The 22531-nt window shown below is 40.5% G+C and overlaps 1 protein-coding gene across 1 annotated transcript in view; it reads right to left on the bottom strand.

Moving 5' to 3' along the window:
- LOC134202779 (3'-5' RNA helicase YTHDC2-like) overlaps positions 1-19315 on the bottom strand; it is a 44413-nt gene extending 25098 nt beyond the window's left edge. Inside the window, 1 exon segment of the mRNA XM_062677771.1 lies at positions 19258-19315. Coding sequence (XP_062533755.1) covers positions 19258-19315 — 58 coding nt within the window.
- Between the last annotated feature and the right edge of the window lie 3216 nt (positions 19316-22531).

Below are 22531 nucleotides of genomic sequence, written 5' to 3'. Positions count from 1 at the left end.
CAACTTCTAATATCTCAAGCTTTACGAATTTTGATGAAAACTTCAAACGGTTCGAAATTATATTAAAATTCGTCTGAAATAACAAAACAAATTCCAAGAATTAATTGGCTTACCATAATGCTAAGGGGCCTCCTTAGCCGTGCGGTAAGACGCGCGGCTTTCGCAGAACCATGCTGAGGGTAGCTGGTTCGATTCAGTGCCGATCTAAGACAATTTTCGGATTGGAAATTGTCTCGACTTCTCTGGGCATAAAAGTATCATCTGTTAGCCTCATGATATAGATACAAAATGGTAACCTGGCTAGAAACCTCGCAGTTAATAACTGTGGAATGTGCTAATGAACACTAAGCTGCGAGCGCTCTGTCCCATTATGGGGATGTAATGCCAATAAGAAGAAGAAAGACCATAATGCTTGGTAATTTAAAACTATTGATCAAATGAACCCGTATTAAAATAGTGTCAATGTGCCACAAATCTATTACATAACAAAATTTGAGATCTATGGATACCTGGTGATCATGTTACGATAATCTGTTTGTTGTTTTATCGAATTTTATGAATATTTATTTAGCGGTTTTGTTTTCGTAGCAGCAGGCAATACATGCTAAAAGGGGTGAGATTGAAAAGCTATTGGTTGATTTGCCACATAGTTAATAAAAGCCTATGTAGGCAATTGTTTTATTGAACGATTGATTCATTTGCATCGTCACCGCTGAACTTTTTTATGTGGCAATATACCCCCTGTGAGGTGAGAATGTCAATTTTAAACAACATATAACTTTGATGAATTTCTCTCATTTATTATTTTCCCCACAGTAGTGAATTTATTATTCAAGCTTGTACCTAACTAATTACTTGTTCCAAAATTACTACTAGAGCTTTGTAACATTTACTTGGAGCATACCACATTTTGGCCAATGACACCCCCGGAGTACTCAAAATGGTTTGACTATCACCATCGAGAATTTGAATGATAATCCTTCTGGAACCCGTCCGAGAATCCTCGCATGCCGTTATCGAATTCGAGCATGGTCAACACGAGCATAAAGATACAGTCAAACCTTCATGAGTCGATATTGAAAGGACCATCGACTCTAGAGATGGGCAAAACAGCTCATTGCAGTGAGCGGATCTGCTCCGTTCAGCTCATTGAAAATAGTCAGCTCCTGGATCAGCTCTTCAGTTCTTTAATGCTACATATATTAAAACATAATTGTTAATATTATTATTTTAATTTTTGTTCAAAATTTGAAAAATTTATGTCATTCATTAATTTTTCATTCATTCATCATTCATCTATTTACCTCACTTTGAAATTTTTAAAATGTTAAGCTACCGTGAGGTAATAATTTCTTTAAAACCGACAATTTTAAACTAATAACATTTATTACGCTTTTCAGTATAGGAGTTCATTTAGAACCATCACTTTATTTCTATACAAAAACTTACTCAACATTATTTTCTATTCATAATTATAAGTTACATTTGTTGATAACGTTTCTCAAATCGTTAATTTGAATAATTCAGTCCCTAGTCTCTGATATGTTTATTTATCATCAGACTAAGGCCGGAGTAGCCTGTGCTGCACATAAAAGACTTCTCCATTCAGCTCGGTTCAAGGCTGCCTTCGCCAACCACGCAGTCTGCGGAGGGTCCCAGTCATCTTCCACCTGATCGATCCACCTTGCCCGCTCGCACCTCGCCTTCTTTGCCCGTCGGATCGTTGTCGAGAACCATTTTCACCGGGTTACTGTCCGACATTCTGGCTGTGCCCGGCCCGCAGTCGTCCGATTTTCGCGGTGTGAACGATGGATGGTTCCCCGCAGCTCAGCACTCGTGGTTCATTCGCCTCCTCCACTGCTCCGCCATCTGCACCCCCTAGATGATACGCAGCTTTCTTCGAAAACTCCAAGTGCGTGTTAGTCTTTGAGCATCGGTCCTCGTGTCCGTGAGGACTACCGGTCTAATGGCGTTTTGTAGATTGTCAGTTTGGTACGGCGGCGAACTCTATTCGATCGGTGCGTCTTGCGGAGGTCAAAGTACTACGATTTCCAGTCACTATGCGCTCGAATTTCTCTGCTGGTGTCATTTTCGGCAGTCCAGTGAACCCAATACCTGCTTCTACCACTCGATTTCGTCACCACCGATGTAAACTCGCGGTGGGTGGATCTGATTCGTCTCTTGAACCTCTTCCTATCATGTACTTTGTCTTCGACGTGTTGATGACTAGTCCGATCCTTAGCTTCCTCTTCAGTCTGATGTAGGCTTCCTCCATCTTCTCAAAGTTACGTGCCATAATATCTATGTCGTCGGCGATGCCAAATAGCTGGACGGACTTGTGAAATGTTACCACTCGTGTTAATCCCTGCTTCGTATTACCTTCAAAGCGATGTTGAATAGCAGACACGAAAGACCATCACCTTGCCGTAACCTCTGCGGGTTTCGAAGGGCTCGAGAATGCCCTGAACTCGAACTACGCATCACCCGATCCATCGTCGCTTTGATCAACCGTGTCAGTTTACCCGGAAATCCGTGTTCGTGCATGCTGGTCCCGATCGATTGTATCATATGCGGCTTTGAAGTCAATGAATAGATGATGTGTGGGCACGTTGTATTCGCGGCATTTCTGCAGTACTTGGCGAATGGCGTGGTGGTCCGTGGTGGAGCGTTCGCCCATAAAACCCGCCTTTCCACTCCCACGAACTCTCAGTTGGTGCTAGTCGACGGCATAAAATTTGGGAGAGTACCTTGTAGGCGGCGTTCAGCAATGTGATTTGGTAGTTGCTACAATCCAGCTTATCGCCCTTTTGTAGATGGGACACACGACCTTCCATCCTCCTGCGCAAAACCTCCCTCCCAAATCTTGGTAATGATCCAGTGCAGCGCTCTGTGCGTGCCTCACCACCGTGTTAAATAGCTCTCCTGGTGGTTGGTTCCCCAGAGTTTGTTGTTCTTCAAGCCAATCTCCTCCTGGTTCCCTGTAGATCCAGGCCGGTAAAATTATGTACTGCGCGTTCTCCCAGGTCCATCATACCGCCATCTTCGTCTGCCACATCGCCATTCAGGTGTTCTTCGTAGTGCTGCCGCCACCTTTGGATCACCTCCGCTCGTTCTGAAGGTTCCTTTATGTCCTTGCACATATCAGGCTGTGGCACGTGGCCCTTACGTGAACGGTTTAACTTCTCCTGAACTTTCGTGTGTTATTGGCGCGGTACAGTTGCTCTCTCTTCACGGTCTCAGTCTTCCTCTGGCGCTTTTCCTTGGAAAATCGAGTTTTCTGTTCCGCCCTGTTTATATCGTGCCTCGTTCGCCCTCGTGCGGTGTTGCAGCAATCTCGCCCATGCTGCATTCTTCTCTTCCACTAACTGCTCACATTCGCCGCCATACCAGTCGTTTCTCTGATCCGGGGCACCGTGCCAAGTGCAGCGGTTGCGGTGCTACCAATGGCGGATCGAATATCTCTCCATGATCTTCAGAGACGCTGCGCTCTGCTCTTCCGTTGGAAGTGCCACTTCCAGCTGCGCGTATTCTTGCAGTCTACCGTCTTGTACCGCGCCAATGTTAAGCCGCGGCGTCCGACTTCGACGCGTGTTGTACACCGTCGAGACTTTGAGCGCGAGCATACTGCAACGAGGTAGTGATCGGATTCAATATTCGCACCGGTAAGTGCGGACGTTCGTGATGTCGGAGAAGAATTTACCGTCGATTAGAACGTGGTCGATTTGGTTTCCGTTACTTGGTTGGGTGATTTCCATGTGGCCTTGTGGATATTTTTGCGGGAAAGAGGTGCTTCGGACTACCATTCCGCGGGAAGCTGCGAAGTTTATGCATCGTTGGCCGTTGTCATTCGATTCGGTGTGCAGACTCTCGGTCCGATGACCGGTCTATACATTCTCCCTTCCTACCTGTGCGTTCATGACGAATTTCCTCCAACTCGACCAGTGGTTGGCAGCACATTTCAGAATCGAATGAAACTTGGTGGGCATAAAGATATGGTATTTCAAGCCACTCTCCGCAAGGGCCAATTTCTTCACCTCCACTTAACTCCTAAGCGGCGCTTACTATACGCTTAAACCTGGTTTAAGCACTAAGCGGAAGTGAAGTAATCAGTAGTTTTCAAAAATTGTCAAGTGTAACATTTGTTGAGGGCCTAATTTATTTTCATGGATTTTTTATAAATCGCTGTAACTCTAAAATGACAAGACCTACAAAAAGTGTTGTATGGCGGACTGTCGTGAAATTCCTAGTTTTTGGAAAATATCCAAAAATAAAATACCATTTCTACACTGAAAAAAAAGTTTTAAAATTAAAATCGATTTTACAAAAAACCTCATCTCAGAAATCGATGAAATTTTTTCTGCAGATAGGTATTTTAATTATCTAACTTTTCTGAATAATGTTCCTTGACATATTAAGGAAAAAAGTTTTTCTAACAAAACTTTTTCATGTCCATATCAGTGAAAATTTATCAGCGTGTTTTACCTACAGCGCCAATTATGGGTTCAGGCCTATCATCAACCAACGACACATTTGGAAGTATAAAATGTGTTTAGGATACAATTAGCATAATCTAACATTGTGGACCAACATTTGGAAGGGCGTTTATTTTCCTAGATTGCTTATATCAATGTTACACACAAATGACCAGATTTACAAAATTGTGATGTTTGATGGACTATTGTAAATTTGTCTGAACTAAATCTGAAACATATAAGAGTGTTTCGTTCACCGAGAAAATAAATTAATGAATTAAATATTAAAATTGGTTTAGCAAAAAAAATTGGAGGTCGATTTTTTAATCAGATAAACATTTTTCTTCAATTTTATTTGTTACTACATTTAATTCTTATTTCTACTTGAATATTCATTAATTTGTAATCTTAGTCGAACAATTCAAAACTTTTGGTCTTCATCTGAGTTGGAATATTTTTAGCTAAGTTTTATTATGAGCGATTGGTATAAAAGAATGAAGCTTTTGTGCCAATTATAGTTTTTCCTTTTTGAAATTTCATCAAACTCTTGACTACCGTCGTCTGGGGTGACAAAAGGGTCAAATGATGTGAGAATGGGTCACTGTTTCAATTACTTAGAATGCTTGTAGAATGGATGTATCTGAGGACAAGAAGACAAAATATAAAAGACCTTTTGAACGATTTTCTCTACGCCCTCCATGCTCGCGGTGAGGCGATGACCCATTCTCACCCCAGACCATTACCACCCCGATGGCGTGTGCTCATTCGTGATATAACGAAATGTAATTCAATGATATTTTTGTTTGATTGAAAACTGCCCATTCACCCATTCCGAGAGTCTTGATGGTATTTCTAGAATCTTTGGCAAGAGTTGCTCGTTTTGCCATTCGTTTGAGAGTGCCACCAATAGCTTCGCAAGGCGCTTTTCAGTGCGATGTTGTAAAAAGTGCCATTCTGCTTCTAAGCCATGTTTTGAATTTAAATTACACAGACTTGCAAAGTTCCTTTTATTTTTATAATGTGCTGCAGCTCACCCAGACACAAAGTAATTTTATAAAATCGATCGACTTTTCAAATAGTCAATTAATTTTGAAATGAATAAGTGAACAGCTTTTGTGTCATGAGTCATACTTCTGATTAATAAAGCTAATGTTTTCTAATTAACCGTTTCTTTAAAGTAAACTTCGAATGGATGTATTGTTGCCTGAAATTATTCAACCTTGAGCAGCATTTTGGATAATGAATGGATAATTTTCAGAGAAATCTAACAGTACAAGGGTATTGCTGTTTAAATAATGTCATAAGTTATAAGTTTATCAATTTCTTCAATAAAATACGAAACAAAATCATCTACAGGATTTATAACGGTTTCTAAATTACACCGTTCAGTGGTTAGCCTTTGCTGAAAAACAACATCTTCTATGGGCATATAGCAGCAGATATTTACAAAAAGTTATCTTCTTTCCACTATTACAATTAAATATCACTTCAGTTTCGTTTCGGCAACATTTCCGTTTTCAAAGTAATTCTTTTTTGTAATTGTTTTAAGTTACTTCGATACAAAAAGTCAATAAAATATAAACCCTTTTCAAATGTTGGTTCACAATTATGTTGGTTATGCTAAATTGCTTTCTAAACAAATTTTTATACGTCCAAAATGTGTCGTTGGTTGATGATAGGCTGCTGAACCTATAAATGGCGCTGTAGGCATAAAACACGCTGATTATTTTTGACTCAATATGGACATGAAAAAGTTTTTGTTAGAACAACTTTTTTACTTAAATATGTCACAGGAACATTATTCCAGAAAAGTTAGATAATTAAAATACCTATCTGCGAAAAATTTATCGATTTCTGAGATGAGGTTTTTTTAATATCGATTTTAATTTTAAAAATAATTTTCTCGTGTAGAAATCATATTTTTATTTTTTGGATATTTTCCAAAAACTTCTAGAATTTCGACAGTCCGCCATACAACACTTTTGTAGGTCTTGTCATTTTAGAGTTACAGCGATTTATAAAAATCCATGAAAAATTAGGCCCTCATCAAATGTTACTCTTGACAATTTTTGAAAAACTAAACATGCAGGGTGGCTTAGAAATACCATATATTTATGCCCACCAAGTTTCATTCGATTCTGAGATGGTGATCCAGCCCCATAGAAGAGTTGGCGCGAAATTCGTCTCATGTCACCGATGACGATTTTGACGTCCCGCAGTGGGCATCCATCGTATGTCTGCTCAGCTGTGCATAGAACGCTTCTTTCTCGTTGTCGGTCTCCTTCGTGTGGGCGGTGCGTTGATGATGCTATAGTTGAAGAAACGGCCTTTAATCCTCAGCTTGCACATCCTTGCGTTGATTGCTGCACCCAATCACGCTTTGGCATCTTACCCAACTATGAAGCCGTTTCCCAGCTCGTTGGTGGTGCCACAGCTTTGGTAGAAGGTAGCCGCTCGATGCCCTTTTCCACACTTTCTGTCCTGTCCAGCAAATCTCCTGCAGCGCCACGACGTCAAGTTGCGGGAATGTAATTCATCGTAGATCATACTGTCGCAACCTGCGAAACCTAGCGACTTGCAGTTTCAAGCCAATCGTGATCCTGTATTCGTCGCCTAGGTCTTTGCCGATTATATCGAGTCGCATTATCTCTTATATTGTTCGTAATGATTGGTTTTCCAGGCGGCAATTGGGCCTGCGCAAACATCTCTCGTCGGAGGGCCGTCGTGTCAGGGCTGTTTAGTCCCTAACACCAGGACTGGGCATGTGCGCTTTGAGCGGCACACGGTCGCTTTGGCGGAGCCTACTTGCGGATTCATGCAGCTTTTAAAGAGGTTTAACAGGGCCCTGTCAAACCCCACCATCCTAGAAGCCACAACTCGCAGATAGCCTGGGAGGATCGTCGACCCTTCTGCCCCTCTGCCCACAGTACTCACGTTACAGCTGCGCGAATGGTGCGTCCTTATCATCATCAGTGCTTCCGGATGTGGGCTGGATGTAGATTATGCTATAGTTGAAGAACGGCTTTTGATCCTCAACACAAATTCTCTCATTGATCGGCCACCACCTGATCACGAGCCTTTGCATATCACTCATCACTATGAAAGCTGTTTCCAGCTTCTGTGTGTTGCCGCAGCTCTAAACGTTCGCACATTCATAAAAACTGTCTCACTGGGCGAACCAGGTTTCTCATTCCTAAAATAAAAGCTCCTCTAAAAATTAGAAATTTTCATAAAAATAGGAAGTTGTCAATGAAGAAATCAAATTAAGCAACAAATAAATATAAAATTTCCTCAAATCATGTAAAATTCCATAAACAATTAAGAACTTTCAAAAATGGAAATAAATTAGCACTTTTAAAAGCGAAATACAATTATAAAAAAACTATGTTCAGAAAATTAAAACGTTCCATTCCATTGAAAAAAATTCAAAATTTCCATAATTAAATCCATATTAGCAACAAACAATTACAACACCTCGATTTAATTAACCAGAACTAACTGAATCAACACAGCAAAAAAATGTTAATATCCTGACGTAACATTGGTCAATGTACTTCAAAAACCTATGTAATTGCCGATTTGATGTATTTTCAAGTCAATTCGATGTTTTATTACATAACTGAACGTAAAATTTAACGGAAAAATATTTTTCGTGACGCAAAGTACGTAACATTACCTCTCGATAATTTCTTACACATAAAATATACATCATGCCAGTTGGAAAAAGAAGCGTAATATTACATACTTATTTGTATATTATGTTAAATCAACGTGAAATGCAGAACATTGCGGAATCGCACTCAAACCCGCCCTCGAAACGAACTCAGTCAGAAGAAATATTTTCTTGTTGCTGGTTGACGAACATGTCGGTGCGTGGAGAAAAACTTTGTGCGAAAGCATGAAGCTTAAACAAAGTGCGTTTAATGTTCAATAATATAAAGCATGGAGTTTAAATATAATTACGGGAACAGTTTTTGTTAAGTTCAGAATGAATTTAATTAGATTCAAGATGAAAGGTAAGTTTCCGATCGGCAGGAGGTTTATTGCAATGTTAAAATGTTATTGTTGCAGTGATCGCTGAATTTCACGAACAAGTGTCCAGCCAACGAGTATTCCGGGTTTATCGTGTCAGTGTTCAATTTTCGGTGTTTTTCGGCCCTAAGCAAAACGGTGGAGGAGTGCAGCTGAACAGCTGCTAGCAGAAATGGGAAACTCCTACGCTCGGTAAAACAACGAAACAGTGATTATTCTAATACAGACCCCATTCGATTTTGGCACATTTTTTTTATTTTGAAACCACTTGTGAGCCGCGTAAGGTGCCTGCCAGAGTAGACGCGTCTACGCGACGCTACGAAAACTGCACGCAAAGAGCAACAGTCAATAATAAGGAGCTGTCAAATCGTATGGACGCTTCGCTTCGCACTTCGCGTCTACTCTGGCCAAACCCTAAATCTCATAATTTTCGTAAGCAAAATGAGCACTGAACGACGTAAAACAAAGACAAGAAAAAATTATAAAAATTTTTTTTTAATTTAAATTTTCAATTTTAATTTTTAATTTCTATCTTTAATTTTATTTTCCATTTTAAAATTTGTAATTTTAATTTTCAATTTTATTTAGAAGTTTGATATTAGATTTTTTAATTTTAGGTTTGATTAAAAATTTTAATTTTTAGGTTTGAAATAAAATTTAAATTTTAATTTTGAATTCTTAATTTTTATTTTAATATTAATTTTGAATTCTGAATTTATAATTTATAATTTTAATTTTTTTTTTTTTTAATATTTTGGCTGTGCATATGCAGAACATGTTCAAAATGGACAAATTGATGAAAATTTGCGGAAAAGAAGTAGGTAGGAGTAGAGGTTAAGGGTTCAGGTCCTTCAAGACACGTGGATTCTTTTCGCAAATTACAATAACAATTTCCATTCGAACATGTCTGTCACATGCACACCATATATCAACAAAAAAATGTTTTCGTACGCACGATTTGCCAAATATGATACAATTAATTTTGATTTTTATTCTCAATTTTATTTTTATTATAAATTTTAATTTTTAATTTTTAATTTTTAATTTTTAATTTTCAATTTTAATTTTTAATTTTAATTTTTATTTTATTTTTAATTTTTATTTTTAATTTTTATTTTATAACTTATAATAGACATGTGCAAATTGATTTTTTCCGGGACGGTGTGATAGATCGTTCTCAGCCTGCGGCTGCGGCGTGACACGTCACGCCGTTGCTGATCGGCGGCGTGGGAAGCGTGAACCAGTTTCAGCGCCAAAACTTCCGCCAGATTTTTCAATAGTTCCTAAATCAATTCTCAGGAAGTTCCACCACAATTTGAAAGTTCTTCAATAAGTTCATTAGATAGTTCATCTCGAAATTCCTCTGGACAATCCTCCAGGAATTCCTCCAGAGTTCCTCTAAATTCCTCGGAATTTCTTCAGGATTCTTCGAAAGTTTCTCTAGAATTCTCGTTAATTCCTCAGAAGATCCTAGAATCTCCCGGAGTTCCTCAGAATTCCACCTCAATTTATCAAAATTGCTGGAGTTCTCCAGCAATTCTCTGAAAGATCCTCAGAAGTTCTTTTGAATTCGTCCGGAAGTTCCTCAGGAATTCCTCCGGAAGTTCTCCATAAATTTATCCGGAAGTTCCTCAGGAATTCCTCCGGAAGATCCTCAGGAAATTCCTCTGGAAGATCCTCCGGGAATTCCTCCGGAAGTTCCTCAGAGGATTCCTCCGGAAGTTCCTCAGAGGATTCCTCGGAAGTTCCTCAGGAATTCCTCGGAAGTTCCTCAGGAATTCCAGGTTCCTCAGAATTCCTCGAAAGTTCCTCCACGAATTCCTCCGAAAGTTCCTCCAGAGATTCCTCGGAAGTTCCTCCAGGAATTCCTCCGGAAGTTCCTCCAGGAATTCCTCGGAAGTTCCTCCAGGAATTCCTCCGGAAGTTCCTCAGGAATTCCTCCGGAAGTTCCTCGAAATTCCTCCGGAAATTCCTCAGGAATTCCTCGAGTTCTCAGGAATTCCTCCAGGTTCCTCCAGGAATTCCTCGGAGTTTCCTCCAGGAAGTTCCTCAGGAATTCCTCGGAAGTTCCTCCAGGAATTCCTCAGTTCCTCCAGGAATTCCTCCAGAATTCCTCCTGGAATTCCTCCGAAGTTCCTCGAGGAATTCTGAAGGATCTTCCGAATTGAAGGAACTGGAGGAATTCCTGAAGGAACCTCGGAGAATTCCTGAAGGAACTCGGAGGAATTCCTGGAATTCGGAGAATTCCTGAAGAACTTCCGGAGGAATTCTGAAGAATTTCGGAGGAATTCAAGGAACTCCAAAGGAATCTGAATGAACTTTCGGAGGAATTCCTGAAGGATCTTTCGAATTCCTGAAGGAACTTCTGAGGATTCCTAGAGGAACTTCCGAAGGATTCATGAAGAGACCGAGAATTCCTAGTAACTTCCGGGAGAATTCAGTAGATTTACGGATGGAATTCGAGTCTAAAGATTCTTGGAACTCAGAATTCCTGAAGGATCTTCGGAGAGAATACCTGGAGGAACTTCGGAGAATTCCTGAAGGACATCCGGAGGAATACCTGGAGAACTTTCGGAGGAATTCTGACGGGTCTTCAAAGGAGTTCCTGAAGGATTCCTGAAGAAACTTCATGAATTCCTGGAGACTTCGGAGCAATTTCTGAAGGATCTTCGGAGAATTCCTGAAGGATCTTCAGAGAAATTCCTGAAGGATCTTCCGTGGAAATTCTGAAGGATCTTCCGGAGGAATTCCTAAAGGATCTTCCGGAGGAATATCTTGAGCAACTTCCGTAGGAATTCCTGAAGGAACTTCCGGAGGAAATCCTGGAGGAACTTCCGGAGGAATTTCTGACGGATCTTGAGAGTTTCCTGAAGGGTCTTCCAGGTAAATTCCTGAAAAATCTTTTGGAGAAATTCCTAGGAACTTCCGGAGGAGTTCCTGAAGGTTTTCTAGAGGAATTCCTGGAAGTTGTCCCTGGGGGAATCCTGGAGGCTCCGGAGAAATTTGGAGGTCGGAGGATTCCTGGAGGAACTTCGGAGAAGGTTCCTGAAGAATTTCCAGGGTATTTTTGGAGGACTTCTGAAGGTTCCTGGAAGGATTTCTGGAGGAACTTCCGGAGATTCCTGGAGGAACTCGGAGGAATTCCTGGAGGAACTTCCGGAGGAATTCCTGGAGGAACTTCCGGAGGAATTCCTGGAGGAACTTCGGAGGCTGAGAACTTGCGGAGGAATTTCTGGAGGAACCGGAGGAATTTCCGGAGAACTTCGGAGGAATTCCTGGAGGAACTTCGGAGGAATTCCTGGAGGAACTGGAGGAATTCCTGGAGGAACTTCGGAGGAATTCCTGGAGGAACTTCGGAGGAATTCCTGGAGGAACTTCGGAGGAATTCCTGAGAACTTCGGAGAATTCCTGAGGAACTCGGAGGAATTCCTGGAGGAACTTCCGGAGATTCTGGAGGAACTTCCGGAGGAATTCCTGGAGGAACTTCGAGGAATTCTGGAGGAACTTCGGAGATTCCTGGAGGAACTTCCGGAGAATTCTGCAGGAACTTCCGGAGGAACTTCCGGAGGAATTCCTGGAGGAACTTCGGAGGAATTCTGGAGGAACTTCCGTATGAATTTCTGGGGAACTTCCGGAGAATTTCTGGAGGAACTCGAAACAATTCTCGTTGAAACTTCGAAGGATTTCCTGAAATATTAGATTAAATTTTCAATGCCTGAATCATGCTCGTCAGGCCACCAAAATAAAAATTAAAGAATGAAAATTGAAAATAAGAAGTTAGGGAACATCCATGAATAACGTAACGCTTAGATGGAGGGTTTGCAGAATTTTGACAATCCATACCAAATTCTCAGATGTTTCATACAAAATTGTGACTAATGGGTAGGGTGTTGAGAATGGGCAATTTGCGTTACGTAATTAATGAATCTTCCTAAGAATTGAGTGTTTTAAAATTGAATTCAATATAAAAATACCAACCTAAAATTAAAATTTTCATATTTGAAATCGAAACACAATTTATAATTGATAATTTATTTGATTGATTGATTGGTTTTAATTGATTTAAAACTAAAAGTATCATGCTTAAAATCAAAATAAAATTGAGTAAATGTATAAATTATTATTTGTAGAAACAAAAATGTGTCAAAAATAAATAAAATGTAAAATTGTATCCTCTGAAAATATATTTTCCAGCATGAAAAGAAATAATCCGAATTCCTAATCCTGCTTCCGGGCAAGATTCATCCTATCCGTTTTTACGTCGTTTATTCAATTACGTCAGAAAATATTACGTCGAAATTGTATTACATCGTTTATTTGAGAACATATCAAGTACGTCAACTTTTTACTACATCATTCAGATGTAATAAAACACCTTATTTACGACAGGGATGATGCATCAAATCTGATGTGATATTTTATTTTTTTACTGTGAAACGAAACTTAATAGCGTTCAATAATAAGATGTAGTTCGCCTTCTGGATGAATAATTTTATAATACTAATCTTGTTTTAATACCTTACAAATGATTGATTATTTGTTAGTAAATTTTAAATTTTGAATAGCCTTCAAATAAACGAAGATTTAAAAAAATCTGAATTTGCACATACATGCATATAAGTGATCTATTAGTGTCTCAAACCATGCTACATTTGCTATCTAGCTTCCACTGAAGAAATTTTTGAAAAATTTTTTTACGTTTTCCTTTTCTGAAGATTGTTTGGTACATGCTTCTTTATGTTCCTCAATTAAAAAAATTGTTTCTTTTAGACAAATGAGAAAAACCATATTTCCATATCATCATTTGTTATAATTATATTTTCAATATTAAAGTAGATTTGTTTCAAATACCACATTTTATTTCATAATTCAAAAGATTGATTGATATATTATTACGTACACTTCTTAATGCATACAAAGCGAAATTATAGACACTTCGAAGAAAGGGTAAAAAACAATAAAACTGAACATTTTCATGGAATATTTAATCAATTCTATTGATTTTTGTATTTTTATGAAAATGTTCTTATTTTTATTTCTTCATTGATTACTTTGTGGAAAGTTTTAATCTCTTGTGGATTTTTTATTTTGTGGAAAGATTGCTAATAAACTCAACCCTTTTTTGGCACTTTTTTTATACTTCACTTCGTTTTACGTCCCTTTGACGTGACGTACAAAGAATCAAAGCATTATTGACATCAAAAGTAAACTTATAAAAACCTCTCAAAAAAGAACTAAGTATCTGTTTTGCATCTTCAACATTTGCTTTCAACAAGTGATTCATTTCAAGTCATCCAGGGTTGCCTGGAATCTGCACGCGTAACGAAGACCTTGATCTATACACACATAACCAAAGGGCTGTATCTTTTAAAAAAATGTCAGGTTTGATCCTATAAACCATTGGATATTCTTCAGTAACTGTGCTGTGCTGTCGGCCAGTACTTAGGTTCAGTTTGGAAGCTAAGGAACCTAAGTAGCTCACGATTATTGCGAAAAATCAGGGCTCCGGCCGCTGCAAGAATCCTCTTCTCAAGCAGATAATCATATAAAGATTGCGGACTGGTCACACAAGGGTCTCCGACAACTTCTGTTGAAGCCCTTTCGGTCCAACTGGGATCTTTGCGGAGTGGTGAACGGTCTTTTTTTTTTTTTTAAAAGGAGAATGCATTTACACACAACCCAGTACACGTGCATTGGTTCTAAACTACCACGGAGATGTACTGGAGTGTCGGACTCGACATCCAGTAATACCATTAAACTCCCTTGGCTCCACCATCGTTTCCCCAGGAACTACCTCCCAGTACTACTTCTGGGGATGGCAGTACTAAACGTAGTCGCTCGTTCTCGCTCACAGGCACCCGTCCCGTGCGAGACGGCGGTGCTCGCTCTATCGCACCCTCAAACACACCTACATACTCTTTTGCACCTCTTGTCATGCCGTGCAGGTCTAACGTATGCCCACCTTCTCATGCCATGGGGTCTAACTTGTATGCCCACCAAACCCTTGATTCATGCTCATACACTCCATCAAATATATTATATTAACAATATGGTTCACTTGAGTTTTCCATACAACGAAATGGCGAACAATTTGCCGGTGATAACAACATCATCTAGCAGGCAAAGAGAATCTAACATGTTTTTTCTAGCTTGTGCTGAGAAACCCTCCTGCCATCTTCGGTGAGTAGTCATACAGTTGTTCGATGACATTTTAATTGGGGATGTCCATACATTTTTCAATAAATCGATTACGAATATCGACTTTGATGTACAAACACTACTGTAAATATTTCGATGAAGCAGTCAAAACAGACAAACTACACCTTTGCTTCAATCTTTCAAACTGTGAAAGCCGTTCCGCAAACATTAAAATGATTGTTCCACTGTAAACATTTCTATCATTTTCTTCAGCAAGAAATTTGATTAATTCTTTCTGAATATTATCGATATTATTCAATGCATCATTCTTCTTCCTCTTCGGTGTCCTAAATTCTACTGGAACTCAACACCTGCGTTACGCTTATTATGAATTGAAAACTTTTGCTGCCCAACATTGATTGAATGAATATGTATCTTGGTGGAAAGCCAGCGAATGAAGACACTCATCCGATTGCGTTTTGTTATGTTGCGCTTATCATAATGGGTATGATTATTTTGTTACATTTAGACATGGAAAGTGAATTGAACAAGTCGCTTGGATTAAACGCGTCCAAACACCTTCGCTCAACTCACTTGAACGGACAGTAAGTTGAACATGATTCAACTCTGATAAATTGCATTAAACTAAGCTGTTCAATTCACTTGCCCTTTAAACAAAACATTACGGTGAGATATTTCGGCTAAACTTAATTACGCCTATTTGTGGCTTTCTCGATTTCGTATCCAATATCAGATATTTTTGGGATTTAATAGATTATTTTCGGATTCTTCGCAAGAAAAACTAGTTGAACGTACCGACCTTGCTCGGATTATACTACAGTCGCTCACATCTCGATATTGAAGGGACCATTGAGATAGGGAGAGATCGAGGAATGAAAGGAAAATTTAAATGGGTACTAGATCCAAAACAGCTTGTTGCTATGAAAAACGACAACAAAACAAATATCATTGCTTATCTGTATTGTTATCGTCCAAATATGGTCTAGTAGCCTAAATGAAATATCGACATAAGGAGAGTGAATCCAGAACAAAATATGATTACAACACATCGGATAGATATCAAGATAAGGAGATTATCGAGATGTAGAAAGTCAAAATGTATGTAGATTGAAGGGACGAGGAAACCATCGATATAGGGAGATATCGAGATATAAAATCGAGATCAGGCTTGTAAAATGTCATCTGCATGTCATTTGACTAATTTTTCTTAACTTTCTTTAGAAACCAAATTTATTCCATAATTTTAGATGTACTCTAACGCTTGGTAGGGCTATATTTTTGTCCAAGGGTACATTGCTCTAAATATATACATCTGAGGCTGGAGAGAAAACTCTCCAAAATGTCACGTGTCATTTGACATAATGTCATTTGAATGACTTTTGCCTCCCACGCCTCAGATTACATATTTACAGCAATGTCTATGAACAAAAGTTGTAGGCACATTTAAGCGCTATAAGTTCGTCATACATCATGAATTGATGCTACCTTCTGAAAAAGTTCTGGGAAAATTATACAAACGAATGCAAATGACATTTTACAACACTGATCGAGATTTACAAGTCAACTTCACACTTAATTTTTTACCAGGATCTCACCAAATTTGAACTTTTACAGAATCCTCAGCCGTGCCAGCAAACATGTTTTTGCCGAGATTTCTGTCAAAATTGCGGAAACCAGCAAATAATTTCGAAAATCGGTTAACAAACGCTATTGCGTTTGTGTATATTTATAATATATTGTGTATATTTTGCATTCTTACTGTCAATTGTTGAGTTCATTCAGCGCCGCACTCTAGATCATTTTTAGCATTCGTATTGAGTTTCCATTACAACTCGATAAAATTGTATTTCCAATTTCTCAACTTTCTCCTCAAAATTTAGTGATATTTTATAACACAGCAGTTCTCAAGACGAATCGATTATAGAAACCCGACAAATCAGTCAACCGTTCGTGAGTTATATTGCCTCAAAAATGCAAACTCTTTTTATTTAGAGAGATTGTACCACAAACGTAATTATGTTTGAATTGTATTTATATCAGACTCTCATATTGGGCAGTTTGTTCACAAAAGTACGTTTCTCTCTGTCAAATCATATTCACAAATTGATAACAATTTGGGAATTCTCAAAAATAGTTATGCATGCGAGTTAATTTGAAAAGAAATCATCTGATTTTATAAAAAAGATAATTCAACGCGGTGTAGACAAAAAAAGAGCATCGCCAATACTTTCACTACGTAAAATATAGCTCTTATGGGAAACACATGGGAAAACTGTCAAAACGCACGCAAACGTGTCCATTGTGTTTGACCCTACGCTTTCATTCGTGACTATTTGAAAAAATCACCGAGGGTCCCCACACTTTTTTTCTCCCTTAAACGGAACCTTTTAGTTGTAAAACAGTCAATTATTTAACACGTCACTACTAAATGAGTTTCCTGATTTTTCTTCCAATCATCTATAAAAATTAAGGAGAATCGATTATTACCGTAAGTATGTCTAAGTAACTTGTTTATTGAAGCTCAAGCGTCAAAGAGCATAACGAAGCCAAACTCGATAAATGTATAGTAATCCTCTGAAAATAGCTGAGAAACGCTTGGATGGAATTTATGCACTGGTTCGATATCTTTTTACATATATACCAATTCTTTCTCAACACCTGCAAAATTGAAACTTGTTATGCGAAATGAATAAGTTTAACTGGTGTCATAAAATTATTCAAAACGATTGATCATGGTAAACAATAATCTACCATAGTAATATAAAAGCCTTCCTTAGCATGCGTGATATCCAAGCAACATTACAAGTTTTATTCCGTTCTAGGGATGGTTTTCAAATATCAATTTAAAATAATTGTAACAGCAATATCCCTGATCTTCCATGAATATATTGATATTTCTCCTAATATATTTATAATGCAAATCAACTACCAAAAAGTGATTTACGTGGGAAAACATTGTCTTATCATGAATCATTGGAACTATTAATTGAGATGCGGTTTACACTGAGTTAAAAGCTGTTGAGTATTCCTTTTAGCTATGTAGGTTTTCTTTAACCTGCGCTTGATGGGAAACGTCATTAACTACAACGAAAAATAATTTTCCCATCTAATTTGCATGCAAACTTGAAAGCACATGCTAAATCGGTTTTAATCAAATGAGCTCAAATTTCAGACACTCAGAACATGGTAAAGAATCAGATGAGCACTGTGGAGCAAAATCAATTTTTGAACCACCCTAATGCTCATCTCACAAGTAAAGGTAGAATATTTTGATCATATCATCCTTGAAAATGTGATAAAAATCGTTACGTTTTCAAACATCTAAGTCTTGAATGTCGGAATTCCATCGTTTTTCGAGCTCAAACAATCATTTTGTAAACTCTTGTATATAAATCTATAAATCATAAATCTATAAATCTCTACAAATTTTGTTAATTTACATTTAAATTCAAAAAGTGTATCAAAACATAAGTTAATTGATCAGGGTCCTTCCTTGCTGTTAAAAAATACAGTGAGTTTAACCATTGCCTAGCGGTAATGTTTGCTGAAATGTTGAATTCAATAAATTCAGCTCCGTAAGTGTGTGTGTATAACGATCGTCATATGTTGGGTAGTTAATTATAACGTTATCGTGTATCGTGGCGCCAATGTGGGGTCGCCAGAATTTCGTGAGTGAATCATATTGTTAATATATTATGCATCTCGAGATAAAATAGAATACTGCGGGTTCCTGCTGGTTGCTTCTCAATAATCGCAACGGTCACTAAGCTTAACAGTGTCAATGAAACCTCACCCACTGTATGCACTTGCCATGATAAACACTCTCCATGCACTCCGAGGCTCAGGTTGCCTCTCACTAGTACAATCGAACACTGTTTGTCATTTCGCGAAAAGCACGTGGTTTTGTTTTGAGCGGAAAATTCTTATCTTTTAACGGCGTATCTTGACGTTTACCTTCACAGTCGAGCCTGCGAGTGTAAGACCGCCGCACATTCTAGAAAAGATTAGCGCGACAATAGTGCATTTGATAAAAGTGTTGCAGTCAAATGAGCAAACAGCAACATGGTGTGCGAAACAGAGAGCAGTAGATGCCGGCATGGTCCTCGCCGATACAGTTCAACGAGCTATATCAAATTTATTATACATTTCCACAAGCCTTACCATTCTGCTACAACATTTGATTTTCCATTTGCATTCGATTAAACAATCGATTAAGTTTGCAAAAAAACAAGCATCCTATTTTTTTCATGATGACATTTTGAAGTATGTAAAACGATCGTCATATTTTGGGTAGTTCGTTACGTGTGTATCGATCCTTTCGGACGCGAGTTGGCGCCACATGTGGTGTCGCCAAATTTCGGAGAGTGAATCATATTGTTAATATAGTATTTTGACTCCATGCTTGCACACACGCTAACGCTCCTATGGGTCTGACTTGTGTGCCCACCCTTCTCATGCCGTGGGACTAACTTTGTGCCCACCTTCTCATCCGTGTGGGACTAATTCTATGCCCACCTTTATCGTACTGCATTTGAGACTGCTCACCTCTTTCATTCAGTTCGCGCTGACACACTACTCAGTCATTCGACCTAACCTCCATCTGGCATCCCTTGTAGGGACTCTTCCTTGGGTTCCCACTTCTGACATACCATGTGAGTCTGACTCACCTCGTTCATCATATGAGACTAGCTCAACACGACTCAACTCATTCCTTTTGTACCATGTGAGACTAACTTGGATGCTCACCCACTCCTCTGCCACGCCGCGGGAGTGATCAGAACCAATTCCTGCCTTCCCCAGCGCGGCGTGTGCAGATCCTCCTGCCCTATTCATTCACCCTTCTGCCATGCTTGAGGTGACGATCCGGTTGCCACCCGCTGCGCCATTACCTCTGCATGGGCAGACCATTCACACATATCCGCGTTCGGCACTTTCGCTCTAACACCAATCACAAGTTAGTCATGCTTGTCGATTGTTGCTCGCGCCAGATTCTCTGAAGCTGCAGGCAATCTGAGTGGTTGCAGTCGAGACTGCGTTCACTTCTCCACCGCTTGACACATCTTGGATAAGATTATCCGGGTTGTGTCCGGCCGCAAACGTCTAGCATTGCTCTTCTTTCGACGTCGAGAGGGACATACGAACAGTATGTGCTCTGCAGTTTCTCAACACCTGGGCGTCAGGGCAGACGGAGACCTCCGCGTGCCCAAACCTGTGGTGTGACTGTCGGAAACAGCCATGGCCTGACAGGAATTGTCAGATGGAATGGAACCTCCCCATGGGGTCTCACCAGCGATATGTTGGGAATCAGCCGGTGGGTCCACCTACCTTTCGGGAGTTATCCCACTCGCGCCATCGCACCGAAGTCACCTGGTACGCTCGCGGGCTCTCTGGTGCCACGTAGGTCAAAACACTCCTCGTCCTCCCGGATGACCAGCCCGACTGGCATCATACTCGCTATCACGCAGGATGCGTCGCGCATGATCGTGCGGTGAGCCGATATCACCCTTTTTTTTTTTTTTCTTGAGCAAGATACGGAAATCTGCAACGACACCTGAGGAGAGTCTGGTAGGTGTGGGGATGGTATGTCATAACTCTTACCCGACCCACTAAAACAAAACCCTTTCGATCCATACCCCCGGCCCGCAATTAAGCAATACATAAGGGGGACTATTGAGAACGCTCACGCCTATGCTAACGCACTTGACGTCAATACACACAACATCGACTTCAAGGGTGGCTACCTCACCACCGTCGATCGCAAGCTATGATGGTAACCTAACGGTCCGTATCATAATCTCACGTTGGAGACGAGCACCCGACAACAACCACCGCGCGTGCCAGACAGCCTCTATATCTCATCTGGGGTCCCGCAGCCCACCCGCGACATGTTGGTTGTCGGGGTGACAAACTTCACTGCATCAGGTGCCTTACTGCACTTTGGTTTTGTTCAAGACGCCACCACCGCTGCGTTTCGACATGATCTGTTGAGATGCTGTATTTCACCGCATTCCATAGCTTCTTGCCACATCCTCTCGACGAGGTTGTCCGGGTTGTATCCATACCACTATGGCAGCATGGTATTGGTTCTTTCGAATCGCGGGCATGCGACATCACATCTCTGCCGATTCTACCTCACCTACATTCAGGACACTCCGCAGAATCTGCGAAGCCAAACCTGTTAAAGATTTCTTGCACCATGTTCAGACAACACCTGTGTTAGGTGGAAGTTGACTGACCATGCTTCCTATCAACCAGTTGAGACATCTGGAATCAGTCTGTGGGTCCAACGACCTTTGACTTACGGTGTCCCATGTCTTGCCATTTTGAGAACGAGCTGCTCTCTTGACACGTCGCACTTGCGCGATCCCTTTCGTTGGCATCCCATCCTCCTCTGGGTGTGTCTATCGGCATCATTCCGCTATAACGCACACCGCCTTATGATATGAGGCGATAGCGCTCGCGACACGTAAGCACATCAGCCGGTGTACCTGATCAATTTTCTTTACATTTACTCGGCTTTAGGTGCTACGGCCATGCCGGCACGCCATAACGGATGATAGACAATGCTACGCCAGTATCAGCCTACGCTCTTGACTTGCACCGACGATCTGTTGGACATCATTCGTGATAAAGATTTTATCGCCAATGAAGCCCGCTGACATAGCATAATCGACGTGGCTCGTAAAATTGGCTTATCATCGATCATCACGCCCAGATGCTTGGGACCTCACGGAGTTAACTGTGGAGTCCTACTTTATACACCTGTTGCAACCCAGACGGTTATCACCCACGACTTCCGTCTTTTGGTGTGCAAGGGATAACCATCTCGGTTGAGCCATTCCTCCACTCTGCCAATCGCGTATAAGCCTTCAGTTCGACTTCGTCGAAGTGTCACCTACTACTTACGCATTACGTCATCCGCAGAGCCTTCTATCTTTACTCCGGCCGGAGACTTAAGCGCAATACTCCGTCGTACATAATATTCCACAGAACCGGTCCGAGATCGATCCCTGTGGAACACCCGCGAGACACTACGATCGACTTTTGACCAGCATCAGTGCCGTATAACAACACCCTATTCTGAAAAGCTCTTTCCATTATCCTGCACAGTATCCGGAACTCAATCGGTGCAGAGTCAGCATGCTGCCAGCTAGCATTGTATAAACGCGTTTTTACATCAAGGTATTCATACGCGCAGTCATACCTCTTCTGTTTAAACCTCTCTTCTGCCGTATCCTTACCGCATAATTGCTTCGATGGGTAAGAGCCCTCAAGCCATACTGGTTGCTAGATAAGCCACCAGCACACTCTGTATGGGCCGACAATCTTTCGAATGACCTCTCTAGCAGCTTTCCAGCTGTGCGGTAACAAATTGGTCTTATGCAAGATCCCCCGCTGTTGCCAGGCTTCGATTGCGCAATTTCTGCTTTCCATCGATCTGGGAAGTTTCATTGTCCATGCATCTGGAGGCAGCTCTGACCTATATCTGGATTGGCAAGAATGGCGTGTTTAGGGCCGGGTTTGGAGATACCATCGGGCCTGGCGCCTTATTGTAGCTAGTTTCTTGCTGCTACGATAAGCTCTTCGTTAGTCATAGCGGTACCATCAGCTGCTCGTATGGTGTAGCGGCCAGTTCGATGATTCATGCCTCAGAAATGCGACTATTTTTGGCCCAACATCCGGAGATTTCTCAGGTGGCGTGCTATTAGTCCTAGCCATCCCACTCTGTGCATCTCCCCATGGATTATCGTTGCCATCCTGCACAGCCCTCAAGCAGGCTCTCTTACTACATTTAATCTCGTAGTTCGAGCTCTGCTCGCTGTCTGGATTCCCTGCGTCTCCTCGACCTTTTCAGCTCTGTCCTGGCG

This window comes from Armigeres subalbatus, unplaced genomic scaffold (genome assembly GCF_024139115.2).
Source record: "Armigeres subalbatus isolate Guangzhou_Male unplaced genomic scaffold, GZ_Asu_2 Contig141, whole genome shotgun sequence".
Taxonomy (NCBI): domain Eukaryota; kingdom Metazoa; phylum Arthropoda; class Insecta; order Diptera; family Culicidae; genus Armigeres; species Armigeres subalbatus.
Note: the sequence above shows the minus strand (reverse complement) of the source record. Positions and strands in the feature narration are given on the sequence as shown.